At 42.0% G+C, this 19929-nt stretch overlaps 1 protein-coding gene across 1 annotated transcript in view; it reads right to left on the bottom strand.

Annotated features, from left to right (window-relative positions):
- Positions 1-19929, bottom strand: part of LOC131126501 (laminin subunit alpha-3-like) — a 65369-nt gene that overhangs the window by 22204 nt on the left and 23236 nt on the right. The window contains exons 10-37 of the mRNA XM_058069120.2: positions 19588-19719; positions 18631-18681; positions 18476-18523; positions 18130-18264; positions 16846-16980; positions 16012-16146; positions 15885-15937; positions 14524-14623; positions 13571-13623; positions 8237-8342; positions 8068-8167; positions 7812-7968; positions 6595-6733; positions 5996-6138; positions 5795-5898; positions 5548-5704; positions 5005-5168; positions 4823-4931; positions 4660-4757; positions 3727-3913; positions 3530-3656; positions 3253-3401; positions 2449-2564; positions 2155-2366; positions 1866-2070; positions 1578-1722; positions 453-593; positions 189-350 (exon numbers count right to left, since the gene is read on the bottom strand). Coding sequence (XP_057925103.2) covers positions 189-350; positions 453-593; positions 1578-1722; positions 1866-2070; positions 2155-2366; positions 2449-2564; positions 3253-3401; positions 3530-3656; positions 3727-3913; positions 4660-4757; positions 4823-4931; positions 5005-5168; positions 5548-5704; positions 5795-5898; positions 5996-6138; positions 6595-6733; positions 7812-7968; positions 8068-8167; positions 8237-8342; positions 13571-13623; positions 14524-14623; positions 15885-15937; positions 16012-16146; positions 16846-16980; positions 18130-18264; positions 18476-18523; positions 18631-18681; positions 19588-19719 — 3563 coding nt within the window. The remainder of the gene's footprint in view (positions 1-188; positions 351-452; positions 594-1577; positions 1723-1865; positions 2071-2154; positions 2367-2448; positions 2565-3252; positions 3402-3529; positions 3657-3726; positions 3914-4659; positions 4758-4822; positions 4932-5004; positions 5169-5547; positions 5705-5794; positions 5899-5995; positions 6139-6594; positions 6734-7811; positions 7969-8067; positions 8168-8236; positions 8343-13570; positions 13624-14523; positions 14624-15884; positions 15938-16011; positions 16147-16845; positions 16981-18129; positions 18265-18475; positions 18524-18630; positions 18682-19587; positions 19720-19929) is intronic.

Raw genomic sequence — 19929 nt, 5'->3', positions numbered from 1 at the left:
AATTGTTTCAGTTAATCTGAGTCTCATTCATCTGACTGTCGAATCTCCTACAATACTTGGAGAAAAATTACAATAGATTTAAATGGATAGAAATGTTTCATGTAAAAAAGAAGGTGCAGCAAAAGGGCCAATTAAATATCAGTGTGCTTACTTGATTCTAGTACCAATAAGTACAAGCATGGGCTCACCCTGTTTCCTTGGTATGAGGGTGGTGCCACCCAGTGTAACGCTTGAACTGAAGATGGAAGCTCCTGGACATCTGCTACCACCGTGTTACTGGCCGTGTTCAACACGGACTGTACCTCTCTGTGGTCGGGACTGTCCAACTTCCAGCCACGCATGTCGACAAACTAAAGCCAAGACAGGGAATACATAGGCGTTCATTAAAAGACAAAAAAAAGTGCTGCACAATCACAAAACATCAACAATTCGATACAGCAACATCTACAGACCTTCCCCCTGCGTTTGTTGGAGCTTTGACATTGGTCAGTGGCGCCAAAGCAAAAGCAGCTGGTACACCCATTCGGGTTGGAAGGGTCGAAGTAGAAAGAGCCGCCCTGACACATGTTGCACCTGATGCCGGCAACGTTTTTCTACAAGAGAAAGAGATGTGAGAAAGTCAAAGCCTAAGTAATATAACCTCTTGTGATATATACGTATATGATGCTTGAGAAATGTAGCAATGCATCATGAAACCCATTCATTCTTTTTGAATAATCCTGTGCATATAGAATATACAATGACTGCTTAAAGTCTGGAGTCCATAAACACTACACACAAGCGTATGGAAATGTGTCAAAACATGCACCTATACTGTGTTTTACTGTGTTTTTGTGACGAATACAACCACATAGCAGCACTGTTATTAAACCCCATGAATAGAATGGCTAAGAAATTTCTCTCACCACTCATTGCGCTCTACAGTAAACCCACCATACCATAATCGCCATCAAGCAAAAAGTCTTTGCAGAGGCACGTACTATTATTGACCAATTGTTATTGACCTTGGGTGGCACAGCGGTCGAGTGGTTAGCACACAGACCTTACAGCTAGGAGACCAGGGTTCAATTCCACCCTCGGCCATCTCTGTGTGGAGTTTGCATATTCCCCCCGGGTACTCCGGTTTCCTTCCACATTCCAAAAAAAACGCTAGGTTAATTGCAGACTCCAAATTGTCCATAGGTATGAATGTGAGTGTGAATGGTTGTTTGTCTATATGTGCCCTGCGATTGGCTGGCAACCAGTCCAGGGTGTACCCTGCCTCTCGCCCGAAGACAGCAGTAGAAAATGAATGAATGTTATTGACCAATTGTTTTTGACCAATTGTCTAATGATTATAAACCTTTGAGAATATTTGTGTTACATGTATGCTGGTATGTCTTCCAAAGCATTTTGATCACCATGTAATTTACTGTCGGGTGAAAACATTGGAACAGTTTTGCTACTTTTTCCACATGACTGCATGTCCAAGATTGAAGACAATGGCATAGAAACCATGACCTTATCAAACCAGCATATATCACACTTTGGCAAAATGAAAAAAATGGACATAAATTCTTTACGACCCAAGCATGTACCTTACAGAGACACCTCCCTGTGTCGGGGTGACACACCTCAGGTGTGACACCACCTTGTTCGCAGTCACAAGGCACACATTCGGGAAAGTGGTGATAACCTGCAGCACATCGATTACACTGCCGTCCACCAATCCTGGGCTTGCATCTACACACAAATACACACATAACATATTGGGTATCATAACAATACCACAAATCAATGAAGTAGGCCAATATTTTTTTTCAAAAATTCCCATACAGTAATAATCAATAATGCAAATAATGTAGTGGAGTTCATTATCTGTTCACCTGCACTGTCCAGTCACATGGTCGCAGTTGGACCCTGCACCGACCTGGACGCCATTCTGGGAGCACTCGCACCCCTCACAGCCGAGCAGAGGATGATAACTAAAAGTCTGGTTCTGACACACTTCACAGGCCGGTATGATTGTCTGAGGTGGGCACACACAGTGACCTGTCACTTCGTCGCACAACCTGCGGCCACACTCGCAAGCTGCAGAGAAATAAAAACAAGTTAAATATTAAACATGTCATATTACAACTGTACATCTGCTAACTGGGTGTAACATTCACTCACGTCTGCAGTAGGGAAAGCCATAGTATCCCGTAGCACACTTAGTACACCTCTGCCCAATGACGTGTGGTCTGCATGGACACTGCCCTCCAGCTGGGTCGCAGGCACTTCCGGTAGAGCCTGAGCGGTCGCAATTGCAAGGCAGAGCTCCATCATTGTAAAGTGCAACCAAGGAACGTGCAGAGTCTCTGCAAAACTGTGAAGATGTTCTTGGACTGCGGGGAACAAGAAATAAAAAAAAAAAATTAGATCACCACTAGAGGGCATTAAATACATAAACGTCTGCTAAGCACCTACTCTATATAGAAGCCTTCTCCTCTGCACTGCTGGATGAAAAGTGCAGATTTATCCAGGGGTTTCTCTTTGAGAAGGTCAGGTGTGTAAAGACTCTCAGGAACCAGAAAGATATGATCCTATGCACAACAGGAAAAGGCAGTTAGACAGAAGGAAGCATATATGTATATGTAATACACTATACACCGACTCTGCATACACTATAATATATAGTGCTCTTTTAAAAGGGGACCTATTATGCTCATTTTTCAACCCTCAAGTTGTGGACTCTTATAGAGCAGCTACACACAATAACCCGCACAGAAAAAAAATGTATTTTGCTGAATCTGCACATATTCCAGCTGTATTTCCTTTGATTTGTGCTTCCAGCCAAAACGGTCTCTTTTAATTTATTCCACCAACAGCCCGCCTACGGGCATGCCTACTCTGCTGTGATTGGTCACATGCCCAAAGTGCTGCCTAACTATGAACCATATAAGGAAGTCCGCCTCTCTCTGACATCACAAAGGCACAGTTTTACTGTGCCTTTTCAAACCGAGCGTTTTGAGCCATCCCAAACGTCTTTTAGGGCTCATTTCCAAATGCACAAACCTCATTATCTTAAACTTTGGCATTGTTTAACACTAGAATACAATATTCTAACTATATTTATAGGTCAGCAAAGTGGAAAAGGCATAATACGTCCCCTTTAAGTAATGTTAGCCCCTGGTTTGTCATTCAAACAGTCTATAGCAGGTGCAACTATAGGTAGGTGCACAACCATTATTTCCATATCAACAGACTCTTTTAGCAACAAACATCACTGACCAGAATAAGGATTTTGTGAGGAGGAATGACTACAGAGATGCTTGGCAGCTGCCAAGTCTGCTGACTAAAGTCAAGGACAATGCGGCCATCAGCAACAAGGACGTCTCTGCAGCCTGACACTGAAGGACAGAACGATGCATTTATGGAACCTGCAAAAATAAAGAAATTAATAGATTTTTAAGCCATTTATGGACATGTACATGCAGTCCTCTTGCTATCTTTGTTTCTTAAACAATCATTCTACAATCCAATGGGAACAAATGTATTCTCCACTAACCCTTCCAGCTATGCCCAGCTTCCACTTGGACCTCCACAGGGTAAGAGACATGCTCCAGTTGGTGATAATGCACAAGAAGCACGTATCTGCCAGGGAGGGGCACCTTAGGGGTGAAACTTATCCCTGTCTGCAGGGACATAAAAAGTGTTTAAGGTGACACAACTTTCATTACAACCAAGGTGATGATTGATCAATACCTGAGGGTACTTGAGCAGGATGTTGTCACTGTGAGGGTGAAAACCAGAAAACAAGTCTGACTGTCTTCTCTGCCGCCAGTCCGTGCTCTCGCCTTGTTGGTGAGCTGTAGTTACTTTCCCATCACGGGCCGCGTGCAAAACCCAGCCTGGCCAAGGACTGTTGAAATGCCTCAGAACACAATGCTGACTGGAAGCATGAAAGAATGCATGTTTAGTTTCTTTTAATTTCTGGCACTAAGTATATGAAATAACACTAAAATAAAAATATTGCGGGGCGGCATGGCGGTCGAGTGGTTAGCACGCAAACCTCACAGCTAGGAGACCAGGGTTCAATTCCACCCTCAGCCATCTCTGTGTGGAGTTTGCATGTTCTCCCCGTGCATGCGTGGGTTTCCTCCCACATTCCAAAAACATGCTGGGTTAATTAGCGACTCCAAATTGTCCATAGGTATGAATGTGAGTGTGAATGGTTGTTTGTCTATATGTGCCCTGTGATTGGCTGGCGACCAGTCCAGGGTGTACCCCGCCTCTCGCCTGAAGACAGCTGGCATAGGCTCCAGCACACCCGCGACCCTCATGAGGAAAAAGCGGTAGAAAATGAATGAATGAATGAATAAAAATGTTGCTATACAAGACTACCAGAATTTGAATTTTTCACTTTATTGGTAGAGTGAATGACAGGGCTTCATATTGACATCTTCACTGTAATGGATGGCAGTGAATGTAATGGGAGTAAAGTTTGACTGTTTGACTTGAGCCTCAGTTAAAGCTGGATTTGTCAAACTGAATACTATACCACATGTTCCCTGTATCTTCCCATCACAAAAGAAATATAGAATCTTAATCTAATGTTAATTTATTGTAAAGTGGTAGTTTGACAGGGAAAATCTGTACAGTTAAAACTGTGTTTTAAGACACATTCAATGTGATTACCTGTCTACAGTGAAGCGACCATGAGTGGAGACGCACAGCACCTTGGCCTCTAAGTACTCCAATGAGAACTCCTTTTCAGGCACGGCGTACACTTTGTGCTGCGGTCAAACATAGTAGTGTCGACTTAGCAATGCTGTTTAAACAAAGACTACATGTGTCTCACCAGCAGAAAGGAGGCAGTGGACGTCTGCAGAAGAAGTTCTGTTCTGTGACTGAGATGAAACATGGCCACCTGATTCCTGCTGTCCACTGCCACACTCCGACACAAAAAGCTATACAGGAGACAGCGACCGTTTTGATACTTTTTGTGGTCTTAAGGAAGAAAGATATTTTTGCAATACTTACTTATAGACACAGTTGTAAACATTGGCTCTGGCTCGGATCTGTGCACCCTGCTGGACATTTACGAGAATGTTGACGTTCTGGAGACTGTCCACCTCACTGGCGTACTCCAGGACAAGAGCATGAAGTCCAGGGTGAGGCACACGTAGACTGAGTTGCAGCTGAGACTGCAGCACACACAATGCAGAGCTATTATTTTTCCATCTTAAAAGTGCAATTGGAGAACAACTAAGACACTGAAGGGGTGTGAGTCCATTGCCTACTATTGATGCCAAATTTGATAATAGATAAAACTAGCGTAAGCCACACAGAATGTACACCTCCAACAAAGTTTAAGCTAAACAAAAACTATTGAATTTATGTGTGTCTGTCTCAACACATTGAAGGAGATGACAATTTCTGCAATCCCGAGCGTGCACTCTGACAAGTATGAGGTAGGGGATGTCATTAAAACAAAACATAAGTCAACAAAATTGCACAAATTGTACAAATGTAAAGATGACAGAAGTAGATTGGATTGGATCATTTTTTAGTTTTTTACTTCACCTGTCTCCCATTCAGAGGGGTCATCTCAGGATGGTCTGAGGTGGGACGATGCACTCGAACCTGCCTCCTCTTACGACCACTCCTGCTCGAGAGGATTCCCTGTGAGGCTGAGGCAGAGCTGAACGCATCCATGGCCACATGCTTGTACAACAGACAGCTAGGAGACACAGCAGGCAGCTCAACAATAACAAGAACAAAGAAATATGCAGTAAAACCATCCAATACAGAAGTTAAAACATTGAATCACTTCTTGTTCCTCCGTGCTGTGGGTGCATATGTGCAGGGTTCTGTGATGTTTTCTTGAAGCCGAAGCGCTTCATAGTAATCCTGGGGCAGCAGGACCAAATAGTCCTGAGGAGGAAGAAACATTTGGTCAATGTAGTAACTACATGGACAAAAGTATTGGGATAAACAAAAACTCCCATAGGTACGCATGTATGCAACTTACCAATAGAACCCCCTGAGCTTTTATGTGAATGATCCACTTCCCAGGTGCCAAGTTAAAAGGCTCAGTGAAGCCATTGCCAGGCACAGTCAGGAAAGATGGCTGAGGACTCTCTGGAAAAACTACATCCTTACTCTGTTTTGGCCCTGCTGGAGCAAAATTGTGACATTCATGACCCACTCTTGTGACTGTGGGGTGTTTATTAGATGATTTAAAGGCCCCATATTATGTAGAATTGACTTTTAAATAACACTAACATTTTAATAACATTTTAGAGTTGGCTTGTGAAGGAAAAAACTGCTTCCTTACGGACACGGTACCACCAAAAGCAGGCTTCGCTACACATCTTAAAACCAACTAGCTCTGCCAACTACCAGTCAGTAACCGACTGATGTGTGTGAGTTAGATCATTCGTTTTTCCTCAGCAAATGGGCTAAAGTCAAGAAAATCATAACACTTATATTACATGATACTTTTGGGGAATTCTCAACATGCATGAGTAATGGGGTACTCATGGTATGACAAGAAGGCTCGTGGGTACACAAGACATACAAATGTTGGGAAACACTGCTTTAGTAGTACACTCCCAGAGGCTGACTCACCTGCACTGCCTCTGTTATTAGCCGTCTTGATGCTACCAGTCACACTGTTGCGACCCGGGTTAGTGAAACGCAGCACCAAACGGAATAAGCTCTGCCTGGCATCTTTTGGGTCAACATGCACTGTTACTCTGACTTCACTCTGCAGGAAGGGGATGAGAGTGACAAACAGCGGACTTACACAGAGAGGGAGACGGGAGTGTTAACGGCGTTGCATGAGGGGATAAGCACAAGGTGTTTAATAAGTTTAATCACATGGCAAGGCAGGGGAGGAGAACGCAGTCAAGTGAAGCCCTCCACTTACGGTCAAAGGCGGCTTCATGCGCCACCATGACCTTTGCTCTTACTCGCGCTACGGCCCCCTTATGTTGTGTTGTGGCGTAGCGCAACACAATATGGAAAGTTCCAGGAAAGCCAAGGGAAAGAGTGAGGATCACTTCTGACTGAAAAGAAACCAGTTACCCACAGAAACACCAATAAACAAGGTGGAAAAGATTGCTGGTGGTTTGTTATTGAAAAAGACAGGTTAAGAAAAGAGTGGAAGATAGAAAGCATTGCTTGGATATACAAAGAGTATGGGTGGCAATGACATACATGACATATTTCCTCAAATAGTGGCTTATGTACTCAATTGTAGAGAGCATTAGGTGTTTTGTTAGAAGTAAGACGTCTAAATCCATTGTCGTAAAATCTCATTTTAGATTTTTCTGGTGTCTGATTAAAATCAATGATGTAACTGAAAATTATGAGATTTTTTTTCCTTTTTTCCCACAAATTAATATATTAATAATAATATTATAATATTATAAAATATATAAAATAATATATTAATATGTTAATATAATATACAAAATACGTACATACATGCTTTCCATTGGACGCCGACAACTTGCATTATGTGGGTTATTAAATATACTTCAAATTCTATTCATTTGATTTCAAATGTATTGTGAAAGAATGTTTTGTCACAAGTAATTAATTGAGATATATTTACAGAACAACTAAAGTAGGTATTTACTTGAGGTTTGGCATCTACTAGAGCAGAGACAGTATTTGAGAAAGTACCCCGCCTCTCGCCCAAAGACAGCTGGGATAGGCTCCAGCACCCCAGCGACCCTCATGAGGATAAGCAGTAAAATATGATTGAATAAAATTCCTGTTCCTGTTTTTGGTGTATTTAACACAAATAACAATATATTATATTGATATTGCACACTTACCTGTGCAGGGGTCAGTACGGCATAACCCTTCCAACTGAACTCTGGGAACTCTTGGGGGTCGTAACCGAAGCGCACAGGTCTAGAATTTGGTGTGGTCCCATCCTCCACCTCATACTTGAACTGATGCAGGGTGGGGAAATAGTAGCCTACTGCTGGCCTGAAAGGAAACAAGAGAAAAAAACTGCAATAAGCCTAACTTTTAAGAAAATTGACTAACTTTTGTATATTGAAATATTGGGTTAAAAAAAAGTCCTACTCTGTGCATCTCCGGCCGACTATATTACTGCGACAATTACATTGGCCTGATGTCTCGTCACAGGCTGTGTTGACGACGCCACCTATATCACACTCACAACCTATGAGGGAGGGGATGATATGAGAATGACTCTTAATCAAACACAGTGAGTATGTTACCTCAGACTCACCTTGACAGCCAAAGTAGTTCTTTTTCTGCAGCAGGAAGTAGCCATTGTTGCAGGAGGAGCACACACGCCCACCTACATGAGGCTTACAGTGGCACTGGCCACCTCTCTGCACAGATGCAACATTTATACAAATACGGTAAATACACTAATAGCCAAGGTTTTTATTTACTTAAACGGTAAAAAGGATGGTGCATTAATTGGAATTGGAGAGGTGGTGGTATTACTGACATTTGAACTAATGATATATAACCATTTAATTTTGAACTCAAATAGTTCAAAAAGAGAGATAAAGTGGAAGGAAAGAATGTAAGTATTTTGCACAACACAGCAGCAACCAAAGCAACGTTGTAATAGCGGTAAGCAGCAAATTAATACCGCTGATGAGTAAAGTACATGATTCACACCGACATTTGAAAGTGCATGCAGAGATAGATAATGCTGCTGGATGCTGACCACTTAAGATACTTCAGATGTTCCTATAACTAGTATAATAGGATGTTGCCTACAGCCACAGCTCTCCCATCACTAATTAGATAAACTGTTTAGTAAACCACGCACTCAGTGCATATGAAAAGCTTGCAACCAAAAGGCGCTAAATCCAATTTTCACTAAGTTGCATGTTTTTCATGAGTTTAATAGACCTCTGTCATGTGTATCCAAATCACATATTTTGGTCTTGAAATCATTTAAAAAAATATGAAAAAAAGTGATATGAAATTTATGCTTTCAACCAAAAGGCGCTATTTCCATTTCAGATTTCAACCAAAAGGAGCTAAATCCCTTTCTTTATTCTTTATTCTGATTGGCCCAAGTTTCCCATCTATTGATAATCTGACCAATCAGAGAGAAGAATACAATTGGCACTGCACATACAGAAAGCCAGTATCAGTGTGCATCCTGTTTTTACAATGTTAGTTACAATATGTTATGCAATTCAGGAGAACACAAATTGTGTTTTTACAGTATTCTGTAACATGGAAGTTTTTTTTACGCCATAAAAGGCATGTCTCTACCTTGACACCTCCAACTTTCATGAGAAACATTATTTTACTTGTACTAAAAAAACATACAATGTAAAGAGTTTGTAATGAGATGCTTTTTGTCACTGTCACCTTCATGGTGCAGCCAAATATGAGCACTGCTTTTAATAAAATTATTATTGTCTGCAAATTGTTATTTTTCATGTGTTGCTCTACTGCAGCCTACAGGTTGAATGCACCTGCAATGTATGACGTGTCTTGTACCATTGTCTTGTATAATTGGGTATGTTGAGTTGTGTTAAAGCTGATCATCATGGAATGTGGATGATGTTAATGTGTGCTATAATATGTTAACAACATTTTATCAGTAACAGTGTACTAGTAGTGGTAGGTTATAACATTTTGTTTCTGTAATGTGTGAAGGTGAACGAGTGCATGTGTGTGTGTGTGTGTGGGTGGGTGGGGGGTTGTGTATTGTATGTTGAGAATGGCTTCTGTGTTGTAATTATTTTATTAGCATAGCACATTAAAGCACCTTACATTCTTTTACAACAATTCCATTGAAGAAGTTAAAGGTGACTTCAAATTTATTTCAGCCAAAAGGCGCTAAATCCATCATTTCAGCCAAAAGGCGCTAAATCCCAAAAAAAAATAATTAAAAAAAATATATAAAATACATGGTGTGTGCAGGATTTTTATAGCATGCATTTCATTTTTATGGCCTATATTGATAGCTCTTTCATTTGCAATATACGTAGACATGATGACCAAATAGATTGATATGTGCATAATTAAAAATCATTGATTTTCTCGAAATCAGTCAAAATGGATGTAGCGCCTTTTGGTTGCAAGCTCTTCATATAGGAGACTCAGCAGTTAACTGAATAGAGGCGTTAATTGGAGTATAACAGTATGCACATTTTAAAAGAACATACAGTCGTCCCTCACAATATCATGTTTCGATTATCGTTCCCTTGCTATATCATGGTTTGTCAGACATGATTTCATTAATAAATTAAAACTGCAAGCAGTGATGAGCGGGCTCGAGCACCCCGACGCGCTCGGGGGTACGCGCGGGTCGGGGGTACGCGCGGGTCGGGGTCGCGCGCGCGACCGGACGGGCGCGCGGACGCGCCGTACGAAAAACCGCGGCGAGCGGATAAGCGGTAAGGGCACTTGCAATTTTCCGCCAGGAGGGGGCGACAGCGGCGGCGAGGCGGGTGCGCGGTCACGTCCCGTCCGACACCGCGAACCGCCATAAAAAAATTCACGACGATCGGACCACGCGGTAGGTCCTTGCGGCGGATATATGTTTCCGCCTGTGGGTGGCGCTATAGAGTGGTTGGCCCACACGGTAACGGACCGGAGGGTACCCCGAACCAACAGAAAAAATTAGGGGCCGATCCGACCGTGCGTAAGGAAGTTATGGCAGATATACATTTCCACCAGTTGGTGGCGCTATAGCGTATGTACACACACAGTCATAGACCAGAGGGTACCCCAGACCACCAGAAAAAATTTGGGCCTGATCCGACCATGTGGAAGGAAGTTACGGCTATATACATTTCCACCAGTTGGTGGCGCTATACAGTCTATGTACACACACAGTCATAGACCAGAGGGTACCCCAAACCACCAGAAAAAATTTGGGCTTGATCCGACCATGTGGATGGAAGTTACGGCTATATACATTTCCACCAGTTGGTGGCGCTATACAGTGTATGTACACACACAGTCATAGACCAGAGGGTACCCCAGACCACCAGAAAAAATTTGGGCCTGATCCGACCATGTGGAAGGAAGTTACGGCTATATACATTTCCACCAGTTGGTGGCGCTATACAGTCTATGTACACACACAGTCATAGACCAGAGGGTACCCCAAACCACCAGAAAAAAATTGGGCTTGATCCGACCATGTGGAAGGAAGTTACGGCTATATACATTTCCACCAGTTGGTGGCGCTATAGAGTCTATGTACACACAGTATAACAGACCAGAGATTGACCCAACACACCAAAAAAAATTTCAAGACAATCTGACCATGAATCAGGAAGTTACGGCAGATATACATTTCCACCAGTTGGTGGCGCTGTGTTTAGAACATGGCTTCTGGAGCATTAGGTGCGTCCTGTCATGATAGACGTCTCCACCGAAAATCATAGTGATACGTGTAACGGGTGGCGAGGGATAATGAATTGAAACTTCTAGGTGGCGCTAGTGTGTCAATTTAGATTGGTGTCACATGGGAGCACCACCAGGGCGCTCAGGCCTGGATTAAGGCCTCACGTTTAAGATTTCAGCAGCCTGTGACCTTCTGCAGGCAAATGATGACCTTTTGATGGTCAATGGCGAAGGCTGACCATTCGCCGTGGCCACGCCCCCCACATGTGCTTTACACACATCATAGTCCATCAACTGACATCATCAGTCTGTCAGTCAAACTGTGTATTGACTTTGATGTACATTGCTTCAAGGCAAGGCCAGACACCAGGCAGGGCCAGATATGAAATGGTCAAAGTTTGGTGGCGTGCCACGCCCACATCCTATGGAGCGGCCCAAAATCCTTCGCAATTTAACGTGGGCCATCCGTCTAGTGTCCGTTGATACAACAACGGACTCATTCGGTCAAACCCCCTAGGAGGAGTTCGTCAAGATACGACCCATACATCCGCCCCCAAATGGCCGCCGCCACCTAAAATGGCCGACTTCCTGTTGGTTTTAGAACATGGGTTATTGAGACTTTTTTGTGCGTCCTGTCACGAGTGATGTCTCCTCCGAAAATCATGCCGATACGTGCAACGGGAGGCGAGGGATAATTATTTTAAAACTTCTAGGTGGCGCTAGTGAGTCAATTTGGCTTGGTTTCATATGGGGGCCACACCAGGCCGCTCAGGCCTGGATTCTGACCCCCCCTATGAGTTTTCAAGCCCATGCGACCTTTTGCGGGCGAATGATGACCTTTTCTATGTAAATGGCGAGGCCTGAGCATTCGCCGCCAGGCCACGCCCACCACGTGCGCTTTTCCTGCATCATGGTCCATCAACAGGCTTCACCAGGCTGTCAGGCAGTGACCTTGTGACCCTGATGTTCATCTGATGAATCTCCTGGCAGAAAAGGCCTCATGTAGATGACACGCCTTTAGCCTGTCGCCAATAGGTGGCGCTGCGACGAAATCAGGAAGTGACCTACGGGGACCTTCGGGGCGGGGCCATGATCACATGTAGCAAGTATGATGAAGATCTGACCACGTGGAGCCAAGTTATTCACGTCTACAGTTACGCTCAGCGTGCAAGGCCCGGACATATGAAAATGGGCAAAATTTGGGGGCGTGCCACGCCCACATCGTATGGAATATCCCAAAATCCTTCGCAATTTAACGTCGGCCATCCGTCTAGTGTCCGTTGATGCAACAACGGACTCATTTGGTCAAACCCCCTAGGAGGAGTTCGTCGAGATACGACCCCAACTTCTGGCACGAAAAAGGCCGCCGCCATCCAAAATGGCCGACTTCCTGTTCGTTTTCCAATATGGGTTCTTGAGACTTTTTGGTCCGTCCTGTCACGATAGACGTCTCCACCAAGTTTCGTGACGATAGGTGAAACTGGTGGCGGGGGCCAATTTTTTCAAAAATTAAAGGTGGCGCTAGAGAGTCAATTTTGGAACATTGTTTTCGGGACCCCCACCAGATCGAAATTTTCGCCAGACCTGACGCGCTTGCAAAATTTGGTGAGTTTTCGGGCATGTTAAGGCCCTCAAAATGGCCGTCCTTTCGTCAGAATAAAAAACGGAACGATTACAATAGGGCTTTCGCACTGGTCAGTGCTCGAGCCCTAATAATCACTGTTTCGTGTCAAAACATAGTTAAACATTCGTCAAAACATATTGAAATACAAGTGATATGTAGTATTCTGGTCACTAGACAGCAGTAATGACACGAAACATTGAGACATTACCTTACCTTAACAATGCATGAAGTCAGCCATGGCCATGTCTGACATGATAAAATAAAAAAAGGTTCTCCTCCCATTCCATGTGGATGTGGTAAGGTTTCTTAAATTTAGAAGAAATATAATTTGAGGCTAACTGGTTAGCTCACTACCTTGCTAGTTTTAGCAGTCTCGGGTCCCTGCTGAATCATAGGACAATAAAAGGAGTGTGCAAAGGTGACTATAGGCATGTAATTTAATTTATACAGGGTAAAAAAAACTTATTTAGAAAGTCATAAACAAGTTTTCGATATGAAAATATGCGTTTATTATAATCCTACATCGTGGAAATGTATTCATCAAGGTCGGGTCTAGAACCAATTAACCGCTATAAACGAGGGACGACTGTGTATCGACAATAGTACCTGTTCACACTCCCCAACACCACTCAGCGTCCCTTTGACATCGCAATTGCACACTAGAATAAAAGACAGAGAAATACAGAACAGGTAGGTTATGACATATTCTGGTGTATGTACAGTATGTGTGTGTGCTTAAATTTTCTCTGGTTAAAGGATATGGCCACTTACATGGATGAAGAGGAAAAGTAAAACAATTTTTCAATAGCTTTAAAGGCCAACAAAGTGAAATTTGAAAAAAAACCCATAAATGTCTGGCAACGTGCATTTTAACATTTCATACAAGTGTAAAAATAGAATCGGCACCTATTCTAGCTTTCCTTTGATTTGTGCTTCCTGCCAAAACGGTCTGTTTTAATTTATTCCACCCACAGCCCGCCTCCAGGCATGTCTGCTCTGCTGTGATTGGTCACATGCCCAAAGTGCTTCCTAACATTGAACCATTTAAGGAAGTCCGCCTCTCTGTGACCTCACAAAGGGGCAATTTTACCATGCCTTTTGAAACCAAGCGTTTTGAGCCATCCCAAACTTCTTTCAGGGCTCACTTCCAAATGCACAAACCTCATTATCTGTAATTTTGGCATTGTTTATACGAGAATACAACATTCTAACCCCAATTGTAAGTCAGAAAAGTGGAAAAATCATAATAGATCCCCTTTAAATATTTGTCATGCAAGCGTAAAAATAAGTAAAGTAAGCAATTTAACAACAACAAAACATTTCACTTTTCATAACAAGTCTCTATATGTGACAGCATGCATGATGGTAGGCCTAAATTTTTCCAGAGTTTTCATCAATTTCTGAATATGCAACCAAGGACTCCCATCTCATAATGTATTGCTCCCAGGAATGAAGCTTTTAGTCTTATTCACAAAAAACAATTAATACCACAGATTATATCAAATAAATAGACACAACAAACAACAAACAGGACATAAGGTCAAAAGGTCAAACGTTACCTTCACAGCCGTGTGTGTTGTCAGCTACCGGGTTCCAGTATAGAGGTTTACACCTGTCACACAAGGCTCCTTCTGAGTTGGGACGGCAGCTGCAGGAGCCCTGAAAGTTCAGTAGTTGTTGTAGTCGTTGTTCAGTAGCAAGGACATTTGTTATAATAAGGCTGCACAGTGGACGAGTGGTTAGCACGCAGGCCATACAGAGTTTGATTCCACCCTCGGCCAATCACTCGGCCGCTGTGCAGCCCGTGAGCAAACCGAAACACAAAATATTCTGGTACTCCAATTTGTAACATTTCATAATTTATATGGTTAAAACATCAATAAATTACATACTAATTGTGGTGTTATGCCTGTTGTACAAATCCATAATCTCCTTTAAAGCAAAAACGAACATATCTGTGCCAAGCTTGAAGCCAAACTGATTGTCAGATGTCATAATAAACGTCCTTAATCCATTCAATGTAGCCCTTTCCAAGATACTTACTGCCATGTTCTGTGTCTGTAGCTCTACTGCCGCCTTTTGCCTATTTGTTGCAGTGCAACATGGTGCACCTGCAGCTAATTACCCTCTGGTCTTCTTAGAAGACGCCCTACTGCTTACAGCCACTAGAGAGCATATTTGTATGAAATCTAGGGTTGGCTATGACATGTTGTGATGTACAGCAGTTATTTCCAAAGTGTGGGCTGTGGCCCCCTGGTGGGCCGTGGTGGTACTGCAAGTGGGCCATGAGAGGTCATTAAAAATGATTCATTTTTGCAAATATTATTTTTAAAATTATTTTATTGTAAAATATTTATTGCATGATTAAAAAAAATTATAGGTAAGTAATAACCTATTGAGTGTTATTGACCTGTCACAATATTTTAGGAACCTTACTTATACAGTTTATGATTGGAACGTAGCTCTCTGGTAATCATGCCAGTCTTGAATGCAGTTATGAAAAGTATGAGAATTAATACTGTCTTGTGTGTACACCACAGATTAAAAGTTTGGGCTTCCTTTATCCCCCTGCTTTCATTTCACTCCTGAAACTATAATAATAATAATCTATAATATAATAATAATAATAATAATAATAATAATAATAATAATAATAATAATAATAATAATAATAATAATAATAATAATAATAATAATAATAATAATAAGTAAGTTATTATTATTAAGTAAGTTAAGTTCTCTGAGAGCGCAGCATTTTGTCTATGTACTGTTTATAGGACAAAGGTGGGCCGCAGACATTTTTTAGATTTTCAAGTGGGCCCTGAGTTGATAAAGTTAGGCAACCCCTGATGTACAGTATTAACCAGCATTTGGTTCATCAATTTTGATTATCTTTTTTGGGGATACAGGGAAGGCATACCGTTTGTGGATCCCTGCTCTCAGTTCCGGATGGATTGCACTGACCGATGGAGGCTAGAGGCACAAATGATCATTATCACGATACGAAGTAGACTCAGCCAGAAAAGTACATTACATTTATATGTTACCTGAGCATGCAGGGAAAGTGAGTCCAGAAGCACAGCGGTCACACTGCTGGCCCACCACCCCAGGAAGACACAGACACTGACCTGATACCGGGTTGCATGCTGTGCTGTACGAGCCTGCCCGGGAACACTGGCAGGCTGGATGAATGAACCATTTAAAGGTCGCATATTAAAACATACAGTGTTAAGAGTGACTCTTAATGCATTAATCACAAGAATTCCCAAGTGTCTATTCTGGAGAGGCTCATGCCCTTAAAAGGGCACGAAGATACGAGATGAATCCCGCCCGAAATATACAAAAGTAAAACCAGAGGATGTAGTATATGGGACAGTGTGGGAGAATGAAGAAGGATGTGTACTTCACATAGGAGGCCATAAAAAGATGTATGAGAAGTATGTAGTAGAACCCATAAAATCTAGCAGTAAATAACAAACCCCACAGATATAAATAGGAAGACAGGAAGAGTCCATTTACGCATTAGATTAGATGTGTCCAATGTAATGGTGGTGATAATAAATGAGAAGCTAATTCAAGGTTGTCTTATATGCAAGTGCAGCCTTTTGTTTGGACTCAGTCTGGCCCGGAGGGTTGTGTCAACTGAAGATACTCTTGTTTGAGGTCTATTGTACACATATAACCTACTTGAGCCTTTGTTTTGTAACCGCATTGTTAAAATAAGATTTAACATGGAGTACATGGAGATTATACTACAGGTCAACTTGGGAAAATGTAGCAAAATGCCAAAAAGACTGTCAGACTGTGCTGCCTAAACTGGTGTATGAATGTGAATGAATGTTTGGTGGTAGTCAGAGAGGCAGTGGGACAGTAATACTCACCAGCACATTCCGGGTAACCGTAGTAACCTGTTGCACATTGGTCACACCCCTTGCCCCCATAATTGGGGATGCAAATACAGTGACCGCTGGGGCTGCAGACACTCTCAGCTACACCAGCTCCATCACAAGGACATGCTGGAAAAAATGAAATGAAAACTAGACAGCACTCCTGCAAACAGGTAGCCTTGTTTCCCACATTGCCATGGCAACTGATAAACAATCCACTTGATACCATACTCGAGAACTATTCATTGTTCAATATTGACACATGCAATTCCTGTTTATGACTACTACAAAAATACTGTAGGTAAAATAGCTGATATATGAAGGAATTATCTTGAGGGAGATGAAGTCATAATGCACGATAAAGCAAACAATAAAAACCATCTGTAAATTCATCATCACTAACACTGATAAGATAGAGCAACACTGTGTACACAGTATACAATACAGTATGTATTTCCTTGTGGAAGCTACCTCTGCTGCTCACAAAAGGGTGAATATTTGCCAAAACATGCACCCCCATTGTGTTACCTGTGCTATTATTTTTTGGACAAAAACACCACAAAATGATGGCGCTGTTGTTAAACCCCAAACTTTGACCCCATAAGTTGGATTAATACTACTTAATTACTACTCAACGCGCTTTACAAAACAGCCACTGCAGCTTTAAGGTCTTAAGTGGAATTACCACTCAAAAATTTGGTCCACACCTTCAGGGGATTGACAAGCTCGGTAAAACATTCATTCATTTTCTACCGCTTTTCCTCACGAGGGTCGCTGGAGCCTATCCCAGCTGTCTTCGGGCGAGAGGCGGGGTACACCCTGGACTGGTCGCCAGCCAATCACAGGGCACATATAGACAAACAACCATTCACACTCACATTCATACCTATGGACAATTTGGAGTGGCCAATTAACCTAGCATGTTTTTGGAATGTGGGAGGAAACCAGAGTACCCGGAGAAAACCCACGCATGCACGGGGAGAACATGCAAACTCCACACAGAGATGGCCGAGGGTGGGAATTGATCCCTGGTCTCCTAGCTGTGAGGTCTGCGCGCTAACCACTAGACCGCCGTGCCGCGCTCGATAAAACAGTGGTTGAAAAATATGGCCGCCATCAACCAAAACGTCTTTGCAGGGGCACAAACTGAGAAATTAATTTTCCATAAATCATGTACAATTTGTCTAAGGACTATCAAACTTTGAGGATATCTGCATTACATGTAGCATGTCTTCAAAAGCTTTTGGCGAACAACCGACAGGAGGTACCATATCTCACCATGGCAGCTTGGGAAGGAGTGGTAGCCTGGGCGACAACGGTCACATCGCTGACCCTCCACAGTATGACGACAAAGGCAGTGCCCCAAAGCATCGCACACCTTGCTGTCCGTACCTCTGTAGTCACACACACACTCTACACACACAAACACAGGAGCAAAATACCTATGATGACTCACAGTTGGCCCTGAACTACTTCTTGTGATGATGATGATGATGACAAAGCCTTTTTCAGTTGCCCTTTGCCCTTTCAAGTTTCATTGCCATACCTTTCAAACACTTACATTAGCTTTTTAGAGCAAAATATCAGTACAGTACTACAGTAGTATCAGTGCAGTCACACTCACGCTGACAGCTGACTGAGCCAAAATATCCCACAGGGCAGCCAGTTGGCACTGAAGAGAAAGAAAGAGATGCATTCAATGTTTGATGATCATTACTTGCAGTAGTAGATTATTTATTATAGTCTCAAATAACAGTTGTTTGTTTCAATTTAACTTACCTACAATCGGTCCTGCAGGGGATTTTGTGGTCGTCTGGTATGCTGGAAAACCTAATTGCAGTAAATGTATGACATAAAGTTAAGGAAAACGCAATAAATAACTTCTATTTTTTTTATTATTGTCAAAAATGAAATACAAACACACTGCTATAGGTATAGCTGCACTATTTATCACATTTACTAGTATCACCAAAAGCGTCATTCATATTCATAGTTGAGGTGTTTATTTACTGAAGCAAAGCAAAGAGGACAGGGCTATAACTGGAAGCAGGCAATAAACTCATTATACACTATAAAGCATTATTATTATTAATGATTAGGAGTCTATGTAAATATAGTTCTCTTTGATTGCACAGGTGGTTATTGGCCTTTGTAGATCATGCACCCGGTGACCTTTGAAGGCTCGGCAGTTCACTGAATTGATTTAGTGATTTATTAACTACCGCATTGGCCAACACAGCAGCCACAGAACCAATATTGTAAAAGCAGTGAGGTGTAAACTGCTCAGCCAGCATTAATGCCGCTGATGAGTTACTTGTACACAACAGTACGACAATTGTAAAATGCATTATTTCATAGTAACAACTGAGTGGCGCAACCAACATATTTGAAAGTGCACACAGAGGTACTATATATAGGCGGATGCCACCCACATGTGATATTTCCAATGCAGCTAGTGCATCTTCAGGATCATTATTACACAATTATAACATGTTTTCTGACTCAGCAATTATACTAGAAGACAGCATGTCGTTAATTGACTCGAAGCATTCATTGGAGCATTTATGGCATTTAGTCTACAGATATAGGTCAAACAATGCAGAAAATAGTGTGTTACTGTGTGATATAAAAAAAATGAAATACTCAAAGGCCAACATGGGGAGAAACACTAACCCCCCCCAACCCCCCACCATAGGTCACATGACAAAATAAACAAAATAAAATTTGTACACTTACGAATGCATTGAGGGTAGTAATAGTGTCCTTCAGCACATTGCTCACAGTTGTTGCCTGCATACTGCACTTTGCAGATGCACCTTCCAGAACCCATTTCACAGCCACTCGTGGTGCGCTCATCACATCTGCAGGCTGACAGCACACACACAAACATCTTACATTCTATATATCTTGCTTTTAAATAATAATGTTCATTTTGTTATTTTATTATAATAACTATACAAGAAAATAAAAATAAACAAAAATGAATACAGAAATAAATAAATAACATCATGTCAAAGCAAATATTTTTACTTTTAAGTATTGATGTTCATTTCATGTTCATTATTTGGTTAAGTAAAA

The sequence above is a fragment of the Doryrhamphus excisus genome, linkage group LG6, assembly GCF_037039965.1.
Source record: "Doryrhamphus excisus strain RoL-2023G ecotype Guam linkage group LG6, RoL_Dexc_Guam_v1.1, whole genome shotgun sequence".
Classification (NCBI taxonomy): Eukaryota; Metazoa; Chordata; class Actinopteri; order Syngnathiformes; family Syngnathidae; genus Doryrhamphus; species Doryrhamphus excisus.
Note: the sequence above shows the minus strand (reverse complement) of the source record. Positions and strands in the feature narration are given on the sequence as shown.